This window comes from Scaptodrosophila lebanonensis, unplaced genomic scaffold (assembly GCF_003285725.1).
Source record: "Scaptodrosophila lebanonensis strain 11010-0011.00,11010-0021.00 unplaced genomic scaffold, SlebRS2 tig00000024-arrow-pilon, whole genome shotgun sequence".
Lineage (NCBI taxonomy): Eukaryota > Metazoa > Arthropoda > Insecta > Diptera > Drosophilidae > Scaptodrosophila > Scaptodrosophila lebanonensis.
Window position 1 is genome coordinate 16,140,252 of NW_022060538.1, and position 20,889 is coordinate 16,161,140.

At 42.2% G+C, this 20,889-nt stretch overlaps 2 protein-coding genes across 3 annotated transcripts in view; one reads left to right on the plus strand and one right to left on the minus strand.

The window, feature by feature from the left end:
• The window catches only part of LOC115620377, a 124,217-nt gene that overhangs the window by 25,800 nt on the left and 77,528 nt on the right, over nucleotides 1–20,889 (minus strand). For both annotated transcript variants that reach the window (XM_030513583.1, XM_030513584.1), the window contains exon 6: nucleotides 6,851–7,510. In XM_030513583.1, the coding sequence (XP_030369443.1) occupies nucleotides 6,851–7,510 (660 nt within the window). The remainder of the gene's footprint in view (nucleotides 1–6,850; nucleotides 7,511–20,889) is intronic.
• On the plus strand, nucleotides 9,307–15,633 carry LOC115621876. The gene is made up of 6 exons (XM_030515702.1): nucleotides 9,307–10,025; nucleotides 13,193–13,599; nucleotides 13,995–14,311; nucleotides 14,378–14,557; nucleotides 14,666–14,768; nucleotides 15,458–15,633. The coding sequence occupies exons 1-6, from the start codon at nucleotides 9,409–9,411 to the stop codon at nucleotides 15,631–15,633; spliced, it is 1,800 nt and encodes a 599-aa protein (XP_030371562.1). The 5' UTR covers nucleotides 9,307–9,408.

Sequence of the window (20,889 nt, forward strand, 5' to 3'; positions counted from 1 at the left end):
CACCCGGAAGTATTAGTATTTATTTAAAAAGTATATTCATTCTTCCTCAGCATGAGAAGATGAGTTGCTCTAGATATGCCTGCCTGTCATTTCTTCTGTGGATCAAATATTATTTTCAAAAGTATAAAGTCTAGAGCCACCTTTCCCGTATTCAACAATAACTTCCCAATAAGTAGTGGACTTTTTTTCAAATTCTTGTACCAATTGCTTTAAATAATTTATCTGAGACTTTGGTAGTTCCTAGGCCATGGTAGGAATAAGTAGCAAGGCTGCAGCGTTGCAAAAAAAGGTGCATTCGTTAAGTTCGTTATGTCAATTGGATTTACAAGCTAAAGCGATTGACAATTTTTGTTGCCCGACACACTGCTCAGGCGAAGGCAGGCAGTGCAAAAAATTCGTTTAAAATATATTTTTGTACAGCAACAAGCGGAAATTGATTTATATGATTGATTGACGCAAAAAGTGTATGGAGTGTGCGAGTTTGTATGGGCATGTGCCTTAAAGCATCAACATTTTATCAAGCTGGCTGTTGCAGCGTGTTGCTGTTCTTGTTGTTGCTGCTGTGCCAGTTAATGATTCAACTCCTTTGGGGCTTTTGGGTAATGTCAGTAAAAAACTAGTTTACAAAAGTACCCGGCGGGGTGGGAAGGGGTGTGAGGAGGGTGGAAAGATAAACGAGAGGAAGATTGTAAGAAGCTGGACAAGTCTTTTGTTTTTGTTCACAGTTACAAAGTCAGTTACAGTATCTCCAACAGAACCCAAAAACAACAATGAAAATGCTCAAGATGTATCTGAAGGGACACTATTTATAAAATTGTATGTCGGTATATATACATAGTTAATGTGAGGCCTTCAAATTGGGAACTCAAACTTTTTTGTACCCGATTGGGTGACAAATATTTGATCTGTATTTGAATGAAACTTTAATTGAGTCAAGTTCATTTTACAAAGTAATCCCCAAAAGTATGCCAATTCAGAATTGTGTATTATTTGATGTTTATTTAAAGGCGCATGGTTTCAAAACATCTTTTGGTTAAAGAACTCGTACCATCCCGTAGTATACAGTGTTCTTCCTTTAACAAAAGTGCAAACTAAAATTTGAGAAACCACAATTTTCTGACTACTGTAAGGTTTTCGCTTTAAGCAACTTGTGGGCTGGCAACAACAACAAGAACAATAACAACAACAACCTGACAGACGCTTGCCCAAATATGGCCAATCTATAATGTAATTATTTGCCAGGATGTGTTGCCGTTTCTGTTGCTGTGGCAGGTCTTTTGGGAATGTCACAACTGTTGAACTGTGCGAATAAAATTTGTAATGCATTATGGAGCAGAGCAGTGGCTGTCTAAATGCGCACGTCTTGCAATTACAATTTCATAAATTATTAATAAAGGCTTCTCATTGCCCCTCCCCGATCGCTCAGCCTTTTAGCCATTCGGATACTCGGCCACGCAGCAATTGCGCGCGTCGCGTGTTAATGAGTATCAGCTCTCAGAGACGCAAGAATCGGGCACAGACTCGCACACACTCGGATATATGTACACGTATATGGGCAGACTTATATGGGCATTTGTTCACTACTATTTATAGTCGCATAGGCGCCAGTTCGAAATCATTTGGAATGGCCGACGGCTAACTGTTATACTATTAAGATTTTACGGCCATTTATTAATGCTGTCTATTAATTTGGATATTGTTTTTTATCCCACATAGCCTAGAAATTGGAAAAAAATTCTCCATTATGCGCTGACACCAAGTTCAACATGTTTTAATCGAATGTTTAGTCTCTTTTTGTGTTGGGAAACGAGTATGGGTGCGTGTTTTGATTGAAATTGGAGCGTCAGCGCAGTTGTTGATAGCGCGAGATGAAAAGGAACATAAAAACTAGAATTTTATAGTCACAACTTGAGTTTCACACAATGCCCTTCCCAAAGGGCAATTTGAATGCCATAAAAGACCCCAAATTAAATGCATTTCATAGAACGACAGGTTTTTTGTAGGAATGTATACCCTTCTTACAAGAAAAATTCTCGTATGTGTTACTAGGATATATGGCTAGTCATGCAACGAAGTAGAACTATTTGTATAAGTTGGTTTTTATCTGAGTCTTGGGAAGTATTTACTCATGCGCTGACTTGTGCTATGAAATTCTTGAGTATCAATTCTTCGGTGTGAATTTCCTGGGTGAGTATTTAAATATTTTTCCCATAAAATACGTACAATCAGTAAATAAAATTTTATATTGGTGTTTGCTGCACTTGCCGAACAAGTGGCTGCCATAAAGGTTTATCTGCGGCAGCGAATATCGAAAAAAGGGGCACCCTAAACGCCACTAATTGATCATTAAAACGCGCTAGAAGCGTCAAATCTAAAAATATTTATAGACGCAGAAGCAGCTGCGAATGAGAACTTTACGACAACAGTAATATGCATAACGACAAATGCAATGCATCGCCAACGCCCTTTTTTATGACCGCCATATGCTCCAATTGACCCACTTTCCCAGCTGTTTACAGGCCGACCACCGTCCGCCTGGAGTTCACTCTTTGCTCTCGATGCCCCGATGTGATGTGTGAGTCTCAAGTCTGATGCAGTTTAAGATACTGGTGCGGGTATGTGTTTTGGCGCATGAGATTCAAAACGCAGCTTGCAAATCGATTTGACATACTCGTACCGAGGGCCTGTTGCCGTTGTGGCCTTCGGTCACGCATGCGCGCTGATAATAATTATCAAATCAAAACACTTAACTGCGGCCCAGCCCACCGTCGTCGGCGTCATCGTCGTTGTCGTCCCTCCTCTTTTTCCTGTCGTCCTTCCATCATTCGATCGTTCCACATTTTCAACGTTATGCTTGTGTTGGCCATCAGAGCCGTCATGTTTGTTTGCCTTGCAGTGATTTGCAAGTTCTACTTAAGTCAAAAGTGTCTGCAAAGTTGCGTGAAAATCGTTTTTGGTGCAGCTTACAAGTCCATTGCGGAATCCATCATCATTAAGGGCATTTGACAATGGCCAGCCATGGCCTCCATACGAGATTCACTTTCATGCCAACAAATTGCAGCGAATAAAGTTAGGGCATAAAGGGTGCTCAACTTCATCATTCGAGCTTTTGTGTAGGTTTTACAGTGTTTGAATAAAGTGCTATTTTGATTGAGCCCCCATTGCCTTATTAGAGATAAACCTCTTCACTAGGTCTAGGTATTTTCGACTTTTCTGCTGTGTTTGGTGCACCACTCCTAAGGATACCACGTTTTATTAATGGACACCGGTGTTGTCAGGTAACTATACATTGGTATATGGAAAAGTTTTTGAACAAAATGCTCATTTAATTTTGTAAAATATTTGGACGGAGGTGCATTATAAAAATGTTGTTGTCATATCTGAGGTTGTTGCATTATTCGTGAATCGCGAATGGTGACCAATTGCAAAGAAACATCAGATAGAACAGACATAAGAAGTAGGGTGTAGATATAGTGGCTCGTTCGTCCGACTATCAATGATTTATTTTCATTTCAATTTAATCGAAATCTGTCAATTCTAAGAAATGTTATTGCGAATCACCTTTTTACCCTACACATAATCTTCATACTCTTACCTCTTCTGTGCGCCCTGATAACAATGTAAATACATCCATCAAGGACGTAGGCAGCTTTTTCCAAAAGGGGGACCACAAAAATTTAATGTTTGATTAAATAATGCACGATGCGTTAAAATAATTATTTATGCATGCGATAAATACAAAAATTTCAACAAATCCAACTTAGTTCCATTGTAACGCAAAATATTGCGCCATACTTGTAATAATGAATGATTGGTCGACTTCATATTGCGGATATTTTTGTAGGGGAGCAATGGCTGCCCCTGATCACCACCACCCCCCTCCCCCCCCTACACCCTTACATACAAATACATTGCAGAAAAAACAGTGGCGGAAGTTTTCCTTGAGTACAGAGTATTTCACTGTCTCTCTTGCTATTGAATGACATTTTATGGCATTGGTTTCCGATCGCCTTTAAAAATGTGCTCATCTTTTTTCAAAGTAACACTTTTTGGACACTCGGTTGGCGGCTCGCTTTCAAGCCATCCCTCTACGGTTACACCCCGTATCCAAAGGAGAGGAGGAGAGTGCAGGCGTAATATTGGCAGTCTGTATTTTGACCCAATTCGCTGCTGGGTCTTCTCTACCGCGTGCCCAAAATGAAAAAGAATCGTAAAAGAATAAGAGAATGAAAACATCTGTTTTTTCTTTACTTTCGTTGACAGTTTGATGCGACAGCCGCTACCGTTGGCAAGCAAGCCACGCACTTGTGTCCTCGATAAGGTTGTCTTTGATTTATGCCTCAATGGAGCTTATAAATCATTGCCACTGCTGTCGCTCTTGACTGACTGATTGACCGACTGACTGACTGACTGACTGACTGACTGACTGACTGACTGGCTGTAGTTGTCTTTCGCGGGCCACTGCTCGACCTTACGGTACGCTAATTAGTGTGCCGGATTTCGATTTCAGCACTTTTAATTGGCACTTTTACTTCAGTCGCTGAGACAGAAAACGAAAATATGACAGCTTCCTCTGCTTCTACATCTTTCTTCGCGCTATTTTCCCTTTTATGAACCAAGTCCAAACATGTCGGAGTGTCGTAAGTAAATGTGCAAGTTGCAGGCAGAACTTCTGGCGCCCAAAGGCGCTCCCAAAACGGGAGCCACAGAATTCTCGTGCATATCGTGGCATACTTCAAGTCATAGGATGGATCGGGGGAATTGGGAATATGAGGGCGCCTCGATTGATGAACGTTTCCACAGCAACTTATAGGCTTTAAATTTGAGTTGGCTATTAGTATCATGGGGGAACTTGTTATTGCTAACATACGAGTCCAACTTGTGCCATCAACAACTACATGCAACAGCAGCAACGGCTTCAAGTCTCAGCAACGACAACCTAACCAGACAACCACACAACCACAATTTTGGCTGTTCGAAGCTTTTGTTTTGTCGTTGGTGTTGTTGTTGTTGTTGTTGACTTATCCATGGTATGGCACGCGTTTTCAAAAATTAATATTTGTGTGTATATTTCTGTTGGTTTTTCTTGGTCTGCTGATAATCTGAAAGCGAAATGTATGCTAAGCATATGCAACGGCAACGCTTAACAATTTTTGTTTAGGTTATAAATGTTTTAATTAGATATATTTGGCTTGATAAGCACGACAGCTAACAAGTTGGTTGTTTGTGCATACGGCTAATGGTTTATTGTGGTTGTGAATGCAGTTTGTAAACTCTGCTGTGTAACCACGGAATGTGAGGCAAACTAATGTGGGGCGTGTAAATACTCGAAGTGGTTGGTTGCAACAGCAACCTATTTATCAGAATCCACAGTTGCTGCAAGAGTGGTCGGTGGATTGTTGAGTGAAGCTGTTGATCGGTTCCAATAAATGTTTTTTCGTTTTTATACCCTGTACCCGTAGGGTAAAGGGGGTATATTAGGTTTGTGCAAAGTATGTAACATGAAGAAGGAAGCATCTCCGACCCCATAAAGTATATATATTCTGAATCAGCATAACGAGAGAAATCGATCTAGACATGTCCGTCCGTCTGTCCGTCCGTCTGGATGAACGCAAGGATCTCAGAAACTATAAAAGCTAGAATAACCAAAGTTGGCATCCAGATTCTCCTAGGTCCAAGAAAGGACGAGTTTATTTATTTTTTTTTTTAATTTTACATATTAGAATTCATTGTTAATGATCAACGAGTCGAATAAAAATCGTCATATCCATACATAGTACATGTATCTGTGTAAATCAATACTCTTACCACAGCTCTAGACACAGTAAACACTTTGGACCAACCTTATCAGATCACTATATACCGACTATATAGGATTTGGTGTACTAAATTCTAGTATTGACAATGCAATGACATGTAGGACAAAATGCGGAATAAAATATAATAATCACACTAATATTTTCGGAACAATTGTGTATCGTTTCAATACGTACGAATTAATACTATAATGTATTTAATAAAGTAGATAGTATGTTTTAGAATGTCTTACAAAAACTGCTAAAGACTTTGTTAAATGGCAGTAATTGTTGCCAAATTCATTTTTTGTATTTTATAACTTTGTTCATCTTGGCGTCCTTATTATTATGATCGCCTTATAAATGATCTTCATTATATAAACCATTAATATCCATTAATATCATGTAAGAACATATTTTTTGTAGAAATCCCTCCCATTTAAGGAACTTAAAAATGAAAGCCCCCATAATATGACTCCTCTATGCCTAAGAAAAGTACAACCTGTAGTCATACTGTCTGCTGTATTCGTAGAGCCCCATCCCCTAAGGTAGCATTTATTAGCGCTGCAACCCAAATATTTGAGAACTTAACTCACTTAAGTGCCGGGCATGTGACGACTAACGCGCCCATATCATAAAAATCAGGCTATTGCTGCATCCGGGGCATCATTTGAATCAAATGGCACCGACTTAGGGAGGGACTGACAGACACGGCGATCGTACATTTTCGGGCCTGTCTCTCATCACTCGCCCGTAAGGGCTGGCTGATTCACTAAATAGTTGGTGGTGGTGGGAGGGAATGTTGCGTGTGGGCTGGGCAGAGCAGAGAGGCGTAAACAGTATGTGTTGACAACATTGTTTCGTCTCAAGATTAAATGCCTTTGTCTTAAGCATATTTTATCTAACCTACATAAAAATACTTATGTGGCAGTTGAGATGACGAAATTAAAGCGAGAGCTTATGTGGGAATTTCAGCGATTTTGTGTGATGTGTGTGTGTACGGGGAGATTATGAAATTAGTCGCGAGCTCAGAATTTATGGCAGCTACTACTTACATGCTTCTCTGGTTTCAAGACGAGTGCACTTTGCAGCTGTTCTTGGGCAGATGCATGGCCCTTGCCATAGCGACTCTGGATGGCTGCCGAGGCTGCTGCTGAGAGCAGCATGGGCGCTGTTCTCGATGTCGGCGAATTGCAGGCCGATGTGGAGCAGTGGAGGCCAGTCGCTGTCTGCTGAGGCGACAAGGCCTTATCCGGTGAAATCAGACTGTCCAAATCACGCAGAAATTTGTTTGCCCATATGTTCATATTCGTATCATCCGGCAGGACCGAATGCTCCGCAGCAGCGGTAGTCGCTGGCGCCTTTCGATCTGGCTTGGCATTGCGTGGTGTGCGTCGCTTTAGCGTTTGCTCCTCCTGCTCCTTTTTCTCCACCGTGGCTGCTGCTGAAGTTGGACTTAGTGGTGGCGGCGGCAAGGCACTTAATTTAGTTGTCACTGGGTTGCTCTTTGTCTTTATTAGCGGCTGAGCTGCTGCAGTAGAAGTTGCAGAACTGTCCAATTCACTATCTGATTCTGTAGAACGCGACGAGTCATCAAGCATGGCACTGTCATTTCCATTCAGCTGATGCTCCTCCTTTGCCGCCTGCAGACGCTCTGCCAGCATTTGTTGCAGACGCTGCGCCTTCCTCAATTCAAACACTTCGTTGATTTCGAGCTGCAGATAATTAAATGGAGAGAAGATATAATTTGAAAAGGTCTTGTAGACAAACAAAATGATTAAGAATGTTTTAGGATTTGTTTTAAAATCAACCTTTTAGTATTGAGTCCTTATTATATAATTGATCAAAAATTGCATTATGAAATATATGAGGTCTTTATATAAATTTTAACATTTAAAATTTTTTAGGTTTCTTTAAATTTTCTATAGAAATAGTAGATTGACAAGAACCATAGCTATTTCTGAGTGCTACAGTAGCTGTTACTAATTGTTAGAGCTGCGGCTTCCCTTAAGCGCCACGATTTCTAATGTGCCACCATCGCCGCTGTCTCTGCTGTCATCTGATGATGCATGTTTGCTTAATTTGCCAGACCGGATAGAAGAAAGAAATAACGAAAGCCTCAGAACGAGGCACGACAAACAATTTCTCACACACAAGAACCCACAATATGCTGCAGCATGGGCCAAGCACAATCAAAGACAAATAAATTAGAACACGACCGCAAAGCCAGGCTCGGCTTTTCATGCTCCATTCGAAGAGCGGGACAACAAAAAGTGCAGCCACGAACTTGAAACAACATCCACGACGACCATGTCGAAGAGCAGCATCATCAGCCGCAGCAGCAGCAGCAGCACAAGCAACAAATGCAAATAAATTGAAATGAAGCAATTTGTTACTTAGATTAAACAAAACAAAACAAAACCGAAACGGAACAAAAACAGATGAGCTGAGAAGAGCTGAAGATCGACGATCGTTGCTGAGGCTACTTTGGTCCCTAGAGGCCATGGTGCCCTAACAAAGTCAACGAATTACTTAATTAAAAACGTGGTCCAGAGCGAAGATATAAATGTGCAGGCGACTCGAGAACGGGAGAGCGAAGAGGGTGCTGGAGAAGGCAGTGACATTAATAACGTGCAGTACTCATTACTCAACAATTGTGTTGCCCCTTGTGGAGGTAACTATTGTTGTTGTTGGTGCCGTTGTTATGTGGCACAGACGGTGGAGCAAGCGATCGAACATTAGCAGGCAATAAATTTGTAGGCTCGAAGGGTCGAAGGAAGGCACAAAGAAAGCGCCAGTGTAGAAGACTGGTAATTGGTGTTTGCTCTGATTTTATCACAAAGTCGCGTGAGAAGATTAAGCCTAGATACGAGAATGTTCGAAGTTGTTGAAAACAAGCTCCATTCCAGAACAGTCATCTTCCACTGCTACTTTTGCTAAGAATGGGGCATAATTATCGGACTTTTTCAATTGTCAATAATGTCAATTCTATTTGCACTTTTTTCGTTGTCGGTCCTTTTATATATGCTATATTTTGACTGTTCAAATATGGTACTTGTTTCGACTCCCTTAACTTTAAAATATAATATTCATTTCAATTTTCGTGTCCAGACCCCCGCCTGGAACAAATAAAAAACATTACAGATGCTCTGATGGTGGTGCTCTGATGGGCATATGAAATAAAATTAGAAACAATCAGCAATGGGTTTCCTTTAGGAAAACTCTCATATTTCCCAGTTCGACAAATACATTTTGTTTTTTAATTTCATGCTACGACGCGTACTGCAAACAATGACCACATGAGCACACACCCACATCCATGTACGCGGGACCCGTGCTCGTGTTCAGGACTGAAGCTATTCCCAAAACTGTAACGCATATAAAAAGACGCAGTGCCGGGCAGCAACTTTCAGTTTCTATGAGTATAACACAAGAGCAGGAGCAACTTGGCAGCGGTTCCTAAGTGAGACCGACTTGGAAGTGGAACACAAGACAGAGCAGGCAGAGCAGACAGAGCAGACAGATCAGACATCAGGACAAGGCAACGACAGCTGCTCGGCCACCAGCTGCCAGGCCAAGACAAAGCAGCCATCCAAGCAGCCAGCTAGCCAGAATGAGGCTCACGCTTGCCCTGATATGCGCCTGGTTTGCAATTTATTGCAGCAGCGGCCGCATCAGCAACGGCCACGGCAACGTAGTCTTATCTCTGCCACCATCGCTTATCGCCGATGTGGCGGCCTTGAGGCAACAACAAAAGCAGCAGCAGCAGGAGGAGCGTCAAGAGCACGAGCGCGAGTTGGACGTGGAGCTGACGCCGCCCTTGCGTTGGAAAAAGGATGCTCGCATCCTCTTCGACAACTTTGGTGGCAATGGCCGTGACGACGGCCACTGGACTACTCCACTGCCGTCCAGCCTGAGTGGTAAGGCATCCCACAACCTGCTGGATTTGGTACAAACGGTCCAAGGCGACGATGATGATGATGCTGACGTTGCGGTTGAACCGCAGCCTGCGGATTTTAATCGAAAAACGCTGAGCGATGGAATGTTCGATTCAGAGGCGGGGGCAAAGCAATCAGCGCCGCAGGAAATTGCGAGTCTACTTCACTTCGACGACAAACCGCAAAAATACGGGAAGCCTTTCAAATATTGGGTCCAACGGTGCCGGGCCGAAGGAACAGCAGATGGCCAGGATTGTTCGCAGGAATATTATCATGACGCGTTGGCGGCCAGGTGAGCTGTGTGGGTGGGTGGTGCCTAACTTAATTGCTGCTCCACCCCACTATCCTACTCTCTGTCTGTGTGCTCAAGGTTGTCCCAGGCACGAGAAAGCGTTGTAATGAAAACTTTCTCGTGGCAAGTGTGAAAGCGGCAGTGGCTCATCGCATTTATATACTCGTAGTAAGACAATTCACTCGAGCTTGCAATTTATCAATCGCATTAAGTTTAACCCTTTTTATTGAGTGCAGTGGATAAACATAAGTAACAAAAAAGTAAAAAAGCCGAAAAAAACAAAAACAAAAAATGAACAAAAGCTTGTGAGCGTTTTGCCTGTCGGCCAAAACACGCAAAAGCAATTAATGGGCGTGAAAAAATCGAAACAAACCGACAAGACAAAACAACAAGCGACAGCCGACGGACGACAGCAGAGTCCAAACTTTTATGGCCTTGGCAGAAAGAGTGTTGCCGATTTATTATGAAATTTGTCACACAATTGTGGCTTTTGCTACTGCAGCACAGATAGAGAAAGTTCTTAGAAAAACTGAAAAAGCATCCCAACGAGTGCAGGAAATCATATTATTACTCTATACGAGAATTATGATTCTATAACTTAGTTAGATATAATATAATAAGACCCAAGTGCAATTTTGCAAAGTCCATGTTAATAATCAACAAGAAAGGAATGCTAAAGTCGAGCAGGCTCAACTCTTAAATACCCTGTACCACCCCACAAAAAAGTAATTAAATTAATTAATTAATTTAATTAAATTAATTAACTAAATTAATTTCATTAATTAACTAAATATTAACTAATTAAATATAAAATATTCCATGCATGCATACATACATTTACAATTACATCAGAATCGTGTCTATGCGTGTTTGTGTATTTGTACATATGTATGTGTGCATTGAGCCTGGTTATATGGCTATAACTTTCTTTCCGATCATTCTATCATAATGAGACTTGGTATACGGTTATATAATTACTAACCTAATGTGACTACCAAATTTTAGTTCAAAATTCCAAGAATTACGGGAGTTATAGAAAATCGTTAATAGGGGGGGAGTGGGGGGGTGGATCAGAAAAAATGAACAAACTCGTCCTTTCTCGGTCTCAGGAGAATCTGTATACCAAGTTTGGTTATTCTAGCTCTTATACTTTCGGAGATCCTTGCGTTCATACAGACAGACAGACGGACAGACGGACAGACAGACGGACAGACGGACATGGCTATATCGACTCGGCTTGTCATGCTGATCAAGAATATATATACTTTGTGGGGTCTACCAAGCCTCCTTCTGTGTGTTCCATGTGCACTCGCACTAAACTAATATACCCTTGTACCCTTTGGGTACAGGGTATAAAAATATTTACGCACTGTGGACCAGTTTGTGGAAGAGATATGTTACTAATTATGAAAAGTTAAATCAAAATGTACGCATTTCAGAAAGTTCCTTCAGTTAGGTTAGCTTAGGTTGCATGGGCTGGACTGGAGCGATGGTGCTCACTCATCCAATTAGACCTTAGAGGTCCTTTGCGATGCCATACAATCCCTTTGGCTTATAGGTCTGCCTTTCAGCACCAGGTTAGCTAATGAACTATTTGTACAATCTCGATTTATGCTATCTCCGTGGGGTTGTTAAGAAAGCGTTCCTCTAGAGCAAAGCACCTGTTCCTGCTTAGTACAGGATAGTGGAGGAGCTCTACGCTTCCCTCCTCTTCTTCTTCTCTGTAATTTCTGCAGAATTGATTGAATGAGATGCCAAGTATGGCGCCGTGTCTGCCAAATGGACAATGGGCAGTGGGTATTCCCACCACCAGGGAAAACTGTATGGCTTTCAGTTTATCAGCGAAAGGTAGTTTTTGGATCAGTTTTGAATATCGGATATTTAATGCTATAAGCAGTTTGGCAGCAACCTACCTTTTCTGGGAGGCATCCTTATTTATCAACTATACCAAAATAATATATTAAGAAGTTAAATAATAATTAACATTAAGTGTTAGCTCTACTGAAGGACTAATAGTAGGAATTGACAGAGGCAGTTCACAAGAGAGGGAATCTGAGGAGTTGCCTGCTATATATGAAAGTGTATTCCGATGTCGGTGCTTCGTGAAAGGGAACGCCTTTCCTTACATTTTGCTCAGACCACTGTTCAAAGTCGTCACCGGGCATATGTGCTTGGCTGGCAAGGCGGCCAGTCGGTGTTGATTTATTTTATAAAATAACAACTGTCAGCAAAAATACACTGCCCCCCAAGCCGAAAACAAGCATATCTGAACCATAAAGCAACTAAGGTTGCATTAAATGGCCCGTTGGCGAGCTGCAAGTTTCACTTTTCATTCACAATAAGCGGCAGGCGCCTGCGCGACTCTAGAAGCGAGAAATATGTGCTGGGCCGGCGTGCTATAAATCATGTAATGCTTTGGCTTGTAATTTGCATTTAATTTTTAATGCTCAATGCTTTTTATTTGCTGTGTTGCGTTAATGAAAAATTGTTACAGGGTGCCATTAAAGTACAATTAATCATATTATTTCTCATGTTCGCTTGCTTCAAGAGATGTCCCACGTTGTTTGTTAACTGCTTGATTAATTGGCTTTAGGCCCTCATGCTCATTGGCCGATGTGTTCAATTTAAATTTTTAATTTTGCTCGGCAATTACGCGTACTTCTGTTAGTTTTGGGGGAATTGTTTTAAATGATTTTGATTAGTTGGGCCATGGCTGGGGCATAATCCTGCATGTCAATTGAGTTAATTTCTAGGTCAGTCCCATCTAAATTCACAGACGCGACCCACATAGCCACGCATGTTCATCAATATTTGTGACAGACATTGTGCGTTGTCTGCTTTTCAATACCCAAACGCGCCCAAAAAATTTGTAAAACATTCAGAAAAGACGCAACAAAATGCGTGATTTAAAAACCAAAGCAGCCCACGCACGCATTGAACTCGAAAAGAAAAATGTTACCTTAGTCTGCCCGAATGAATTCAAAGCAACGATACTTGTATATCCTTAAACAAATACAAATACGAGTACATACACAAATACTCGTGAAACGCACACACCCCGGAGACTCATGACTCGCACATTAATTCTGAGCAGCAGACACAAATTATAGAATTACGAGCAATTTAGTATCAGACAACAATGCACCACTTCCTCTTCTCCTCCCCAGAGACACAGCAGCTAGGCTGAGTCGCTTGCATCGACTGAATGCCAGCCAGAAAGAGCAGCAGTTCGGATCATCTTATCCCTCATCGGCCGATGATATTGCAGCCGATCAAGAAGCCGCCAATTCTGAGCGATACACCGAAGCCGACTACGATGAGGACATCAACAATGAGGTCCTCATGCTACTGCATGGAGAGCAGGACCTCATAAAGTTTCTGCATTGGGCGATGAAGCTACTCTATCCCTTCCAGGTGCCAGGCGGCAATCTGAGCGAGAGTGCGGCCGATTACTATCACCCGGGTATGTTCATTTGGAAAAAACTCAAGTTGTCGGGACATCTCGAGCCGCCACTAATTGTGGATGAGCCGCGCTACGTAATTGTTAGACGTGAAAAGTCACAGGACTTGAGCGGTGAGTTGTTACTATTTATAGGAAATTTTTTTTTCTGGGGTTTCTGGTTGAGTTGCTTCAGAAATGTCGCCTAGAAGATGAAGTTTAGTCTTTAGTTACTATTTACAACTTCAAAAGAATATATGAATAATTTTATGAACTCATTTATGCCCATTATCGTATAAGGCATTGGTCTGTCTGACTATTTGCGGCAGATGTGAGATTTTGGGGCGTGGTATTTTTCACATATAATGGCATGTCTGAAGCCCACCGATCATGCATTTGCTCCACAAACGATGTGTGAAGCTGTTGTGAAACGCATTACATTATTATGGTCGCCGACTGACATAACGTCACGTGCTGTACAACATGTGCTGACAGTTTCCTCCACATGTTCTTTCTTTTCTCTTCGGCAGACGATCAGCAGTTTGAGGACGATCCCTTTATACCGCCACGCGGTCGAAAGCACAACTCGCCCGACTTGGATGCGCTTCTGCAGCGCTACGAGACTTTTGTCCCCAACCGCGGCAAACGCGACAAAGTCAAAGATCTGTTCAAGTATGACGATCTATTTTTTCCGAATCGCGGCAAGAAGAATCGAGATTTCTTTAAAGTGGACGACCCGTTCTTTCCCAACCGTGGCAAAAAGTTGAAACTACGTGATATTTACAATCTCGACGATCCATTCTTTCCCAATCGCGGCAAGCGGACGCACGTGCAGCCGCCAGCGGCCGTCGCCTGGCAACGCATCTGGGGGAAAATGAAAAGAAAATTGCAGCAGCCATCGCAAATGCAGCAGAAGTTGGGGCAACAACTTGTTGCTAATGAAATCAATGGTAGTGGAGGTAGCGGCGGTGCTGGCGGCGAGGAATTGCCACAAAGAATGTCAACGCATAAAATTAATGGTTACGATCAATCAGTCAAGCCATCAATGTCAGCCGCAGCAACATTGGCAGCAACGACAACGGACGATACTGGTGTTGGTGGTGTTGGTGGTGCTGTTGGTGGTGATGTTGCTGCTGCAGTCGAGGGCGCCCACTGGCCTGGTCTAGCCAGAGGCACAACTTTTGCAACGGCCGCTAGACAGGCTGCTAATAGATTACATTCGACAAGATCAATGTCAACAAATTCACAGCAACAGTTGCTGCTGCAACAGCTGCGGCGGCAACAAGAGGCCGAAGTGCAGCATCGTTTGCGTTATATGGCCGATCCAGTCATGGGCCAGCAGGTGAAAACTTCTTACAGTGGTGCGGTGGTGCAACAAAAAACGCCACAGCAGAGGCCCCGCGAGACACAATTAAGACGCGCCGACAGCGACGAGGATTCAAATGGCAGCAATGCGAGCATTGGCAATGACACGGAAGACACTGATTATGCCAATTTCGATATGTAAATGAGAGGCAATATGGTGGTTTTCATGCAGCTCTTCCTCCTTCCTGAGCAGCTTTTCTAGTTCGTAAGCTTTTTAGTTGCCATTACTCGGGCACTCAATCATTGTTGTAAGCACACACAAAGGGTCAACATGAATTCAATGTATTTCAAAAATATACTAAAGCATGCAATTGATTTTAAAAATCAACAGTAACAGCTCCAATCGAAGGTTACAGCGTTGCCCTTGAGAAGCGATTCTAGACCTACGAATGTGCCCTTGCCTGGCCATGACTTCGACTTCGACTCCGACTCAGACTCAGGCTTCGATTCCGATTGTTACTCTGGCTATGTCTTTTTCTCTCATTTAATTGTATTCATTGGCTGGTTAATTTATCGGTAAATGCAATCAGCATTGTCTACGCCTTGCAGCTGCACTGATCGCGGGCGTGTCTCACAGATGCTTGGGCGCAGATATGCCCATGGCCAGATGCATTGATAGAACTGCTAGAGCTCAAGAGCAGCAGCAGCAGCAGCCGCAGCAGAAACAGCATTAAAGCCCCGAAACAAAGGTCAATCGTCAGTTTTTCGACAACATTACCTTGTCGGGCATGTAATCCCCAGAAACCAGCACGCACACACACATCAATCATGAGCCCCGGCTTATTAGCAAGCATTGAACCTTAAATATCAAACAAATTTTAAGCTGCGCTGCTGCCGCTGTTACATCCAAATTTTCCATTTCAACAAATCTCTGACATTGACATTGACCATTGGCCAGACCCAGACCCCAACACAGACCCCGACGCAGACTGGGGCCCATCAGCCATGTCAAAATATTTGGGGTGTTTGAAAAGTGGAGTCTACGGATGCCCAATCGGCATAGCTTCAAGAGTTTTTTTTAATGTTTCTTCTTTTTTTCTTGTGCTGCAAATGACCATTGAAGGTCGTTGGACAGCCAACAACAAATTGGTTAAATAATGCCTCGAACGAAATGTTAAGCAGATGCGCAACTGCTCGGCTTTTTCATCCGTAGTAGTAGCTTGACGTTTTCAAAAAGTTCACAAACCACACGAAGATCATTGTAATTTGAATGGCACTTCAAGTTCCGAGCTACAATTTTTTATGGTTACGAGCAGTAAAAAAACAGTGCAGCAACGCAACCCAAATGCTGGGCAATGACACTTCGAGTGCCGTTTGAAGCCGGTCGGTCAAGCAACGCTCGTGCGCACATGCGCAGTAGGTTTGGAATTTGTCAACGATTTTGAGCTGGGTATATACATATATAAACGTTCATTTTTAGGAATTACAGATTAGGGAATAGTTTTATTTCATTTAATACCGTTTTAAATTCTTCTTAATTGCTTAATAAGCATTAAAGCAGAAAATTATTTCTTCATTTCGATGATTGTTTAGAGCGAATGCCTATCTGCACTGTATAGATCAACAGTAGGTATAAAAATTGATAGTTTCTAGTATTCCTTCTAATAATGACATTACAACAGTTTTTCTTAATTTCTTGAAAAATCTATGGTGTGTTTATTGAATGTATTACTATGAATATTTACTAGAAATGAATCGTTAAAGATAAAAGTTTACACTCTTCTCATTCTTTTAAGAAAAGATATGGCGCTAATAATTCTTCCATACACAATGCAGGTCCAGAAGTATTCTATACGTAGTTGAAGTGGCTTTTGGTGGCACAATTTCGAAGTTACAAAATTCTTTAAAAATACATCTTTACAAACTATCTCAACAATTTTGAAATGTTGTCCCAAGTTGTGAAAAATCAAAGTCTTCTAGCATATATTCCGAAACATTTCGCACAACTGTTTTGTCTTAGAGAAATCAATTTAAACATTTAACTATTGAAGGAATGCGATCGTTGTATATAACTGTTGTGTTATATAACCGTTGTGTTCAAATGATTCTTCGGGCCTGACGTCAAGAAACTCTCACCCTTGCCAGTCTGGGTGTTTAATTTAAGAAAGTCCCCTTTAGGCGCTTGGCCATAAGTTGCGAAATATGTGTGGAATAAAGCGTTGTTCCCCCTTTGGTATCATGCCTTTTATAAGACGTCAAAGGTGTCAAAAGTGAAGAGTTTACAAATGAATTTCATTCGCTTAGTGGGCTGCGCTTTCCAAACGCTCGAGCGGATTCGCAGCTACTTTATGTCACTTTTGTTTGAGATTTGCCCAACAAATTGAGAAAAAGGTAGACGCAGACCCCGCACAGATCGCGCAAAAAGAAAGTCCAGCTCCAGAAGCTCAGAGACATGTCTGTGAACAGGCCAGCAAATTGGCGCAATTTTGTGGCAAGTCTTGCTGCTGCAACTCCTGCTGCTGATTTGGTTGTCGGAAAATATCAACGCATTGTCAACGGCAGCCATGAACCTAACGGTGTTGAAAACGGCAGCAACTGCCACTGCCACTGCCACTGCCATAGCCATTGCAACTGGAACTGTGTCTGGGACTGCAACTCGAGCAATTGCCCCAGCAGGAGTAGCAGCAGCTTTGACGGCGGCTTAATTGCTGTCTGCAATTATGATTGTTGTGCGCTCACGTAGTGAAATTGTAGAAGTTGTTGCCAATGTCGCTTCACTTTCATTTGATTTGTTCGAATGACACTGGCAACTTTTTGCGCATGTTTCAGGCATCATGTTGCCGATGTAGTCGCTGCCTGTTGCTTGCTTTTTGATTTTCTGACTTCATTTGGCGCTGAACATTTCTGGTTTATTGTCTGCCTGACTGTTTTCTGCTGCAGCTGCTGCGTATGGACAACTCCTTTGGTGGATGTGTCTGTGCCTTTTCCTGCGCCTGTGCCTGTGCCTGTGCCTGCTCCATGTTACTATTTTTGTCAACGGCAGCAGGCTGCCTTTTATTGCCATTTGTTTGCTGTTTGCCTGTAGCTTTTGACGTCTTTTGGCTTTCGGTTGACAAAAAACGTCAAGCGCGCGCCTTGCGCCGCTCGTATTTGCAAATTGGGCAAAGACAACTTTCTCGCTGTTGGCTGTAGGCAATTGGCAGTTCGTAGTAGGCAGCTGGTAGGCGCAGATTAGCGATGCATTGCATAAAGTTATAGATAAATTAAGGCGCAAGCTGCGCGCATGCGCGCCCACATTCATTAGCAGCCATCGCATAATTGGCAATCATTTTGTTCGTTTCTTTGTTTCTGTAGATTTGTCTACTTTTGGGCGCGCAAAACTTTCCAATACTGCTGTACTGATATACTTGTATGCACGTACATACATATACATATACATATACATATGTATGTATGTATAAATGTGAGTTGGATGGGTTCACTGAACTTGGGCATGAAAGGGTGCAACTGTCTATTATTTGATCTTTACGTCTTCATTTCAGCACGCTCTGCCTTATAATCATCCAGTATCTATAATTAAAATCATTGTAGAACTCACGCAAACTAAAAGCATTTCACTTGCCTGGCTTGCCTCCGCTTAAGCAATTCCATTTGCTCCGAGAGCTTGTGCGGCCTCTATCTGATTTTCAATAAAACGTTAGACGCTGAAAGCTTGATTGATGCATTAAGCTTTACGTTGACGAGCGCCAATTATGCTTCTTTGTTGTTGTTGTTGTTTCTTTGGCTGGCTGGTAGAGTGACCAGCAAAATAGTGTGTTATATACGCGATATGAGAAATCTCCACTTTGGCGCGTAAGCAACTAGCGAAGCCAAAACGCTAATTGATGCAGGAAGCGCGACAAGCCAAATTAGCGCAAAACAGCAGCTGTCTTGTTGCATTGAAAAAACATATACACAGACACACACAACTTCTCATTTACAAATACACATGTATGTATACGTGTGTGTATTTAGAGTCGACTAGGTGTGTTGCACGCTTCGCTAGCTCAGCCAAAATGGGTCAGGCAGCGATTACACGCCAGCCAGCGAGCGCCTCCAACGCATTTCATAACTCGCGGGCCGGCATGCGTTTAAGCAAATTAAGCCTGCCGCTGTCTAAGGCCATTACAGCGACGCCCCAGCTACAACAGTAACAGCAACAACAGTCATCGGAGGCAACGCACAAACAAGCGTCTTATGAGTAACGGCAATTTGAACTAAAGTGCTGCACTATTTGTCATAATAAACGCGCACGCTCCAAAAGAAAGCGCACGAATCCATGAGTCCATGAATCCATGTGTCCGCCAGTCCCCGAGTTCACGAGCCGCGTAGGCAGCGCTGTGACACATTTTGTCATCATTAGCCACAGTTGCCGGCTAATAATTTCAATTTAGCCAAAAAATTAGCCGCATAGAAAAGTATGGAATATGGAAAAGGCGTTAATAGCCATAAGTAAGGCCAACGTCAGCATTAAAACGGCCGGCTTGAGCCCACGCCAAGGCAGCTTAGTAACTAAACGGAGGAGTGGGGTGTTTAGTGTGCCGTTGGCGGGTGTTGAGCTGATGACACTGATTATAATATGTGTGTATAATAGAGCATATCAAATAGCCAAGACCTAGTGGCACGCACAATTGAGTAAATATGATTATTTTTATCGTCTTAGTGGCATCAATGAAAAACCATAGAACTGCAAAAACGATCAATGGTAACTGCACCGACCTTTCCGATTTTTTGCGATTTATTCACATTTTCAATGGCTGGCAATGCCTGATTGCCAGCGTCACTCTCAAGTAGTAATTATGTGCCATATCAAGTGTGTATTTGACTTTATACGATCCATCGATTCTTAGCAAAAAGGCATCGATTAGACCGATTCTGAAAAGATTCTTTTCGCAGCCCTAGTGTACCATGTGCTATCGATATTATCAGTGCTGGGATTCATGCAAGCAAGGATTGCTGAAAGAAGATGAAAATCATTCTGATTCTACACTGGAGTGATGAACTTCTTCACTCATAAAATTTCAGAAACTCATAAACGTATGTATAAATATTGCAAAGACAATCAAATTGTTGTCATGTTTTCGCTTTTCGTGATTGACGAAAACCAAGTGAAATCCGATTTAAAACTAAATCACTTGCAATCATTTTATTAATTCTATAGTATTTTCGACACTCCAAAAACGCTCTTTTCTAGGTAGTTACAAGTAGATTTCCGCAAAGGAAATTCATTTTGGTCTCGGAAAATGCTGACTTTGATAATTTGAATCAATAAGATTTTCGAACTTTTTGACTGCCAGCTACAAACATTTTTCCGCCTCGAAATATCTGAAATTTTCTTGGTATGAGATGGTGTTTATTGGAACACATCTGTTGATGCAGTCTAATTGAAATATTTTTGGAAATAAGTTGAAAGACTCATCGGATATACAGCGAATGCAAATTTTCACACCCCGACAACTTGTCAATTAGCTGAGAAAAACTGTGTCTTGCATAACTTTTTGGAACGGACTCAGACGGCCCCACTTGCTGAGTGACTATATTCAATTATGTGCTCGTATATGGCATGCTTTTTAACAGGAAATATGCAGCAATGGTTGATAAGAGACAGAACTGGCGCTGTGCCTGCCCATCACACATTTCGCCACTGGCTGGTCACTGCCCCTACCCCTGCCTAGGCGGTGTCTTCAGTGTTCGACTGTCAACAAGAAAGCGGCGTGATTTTGCAAATGATTATTTTGCGTGACAGAAAAATGTGTTAAAACAAATATGGGAGCCTCTGTAAATGTCAATGTGTGTGTGCGCGCGTTTGTGACGCATATGTCGAGTTGCACGCGTCGCTTGCCTTGTGTTGCTGTACATAAAATTTTATGTTTCTGTACCGGAAAGCGCGATATTACAAGCACACATCAACAGCAATAGCGTCGTCATCATCATCGTCATTGCTGGCCATCGCTTGGCTCTTGTTGTACTTTTGTATTTTTATAACTGTTTCACATGAATTTTTCGTAGCTGCGTTTTGGTATTGTTTGCTGCTGTTGTTGTTGTTGTAGTATTAGTTGTTGATGCCGCAATATTTTGCTG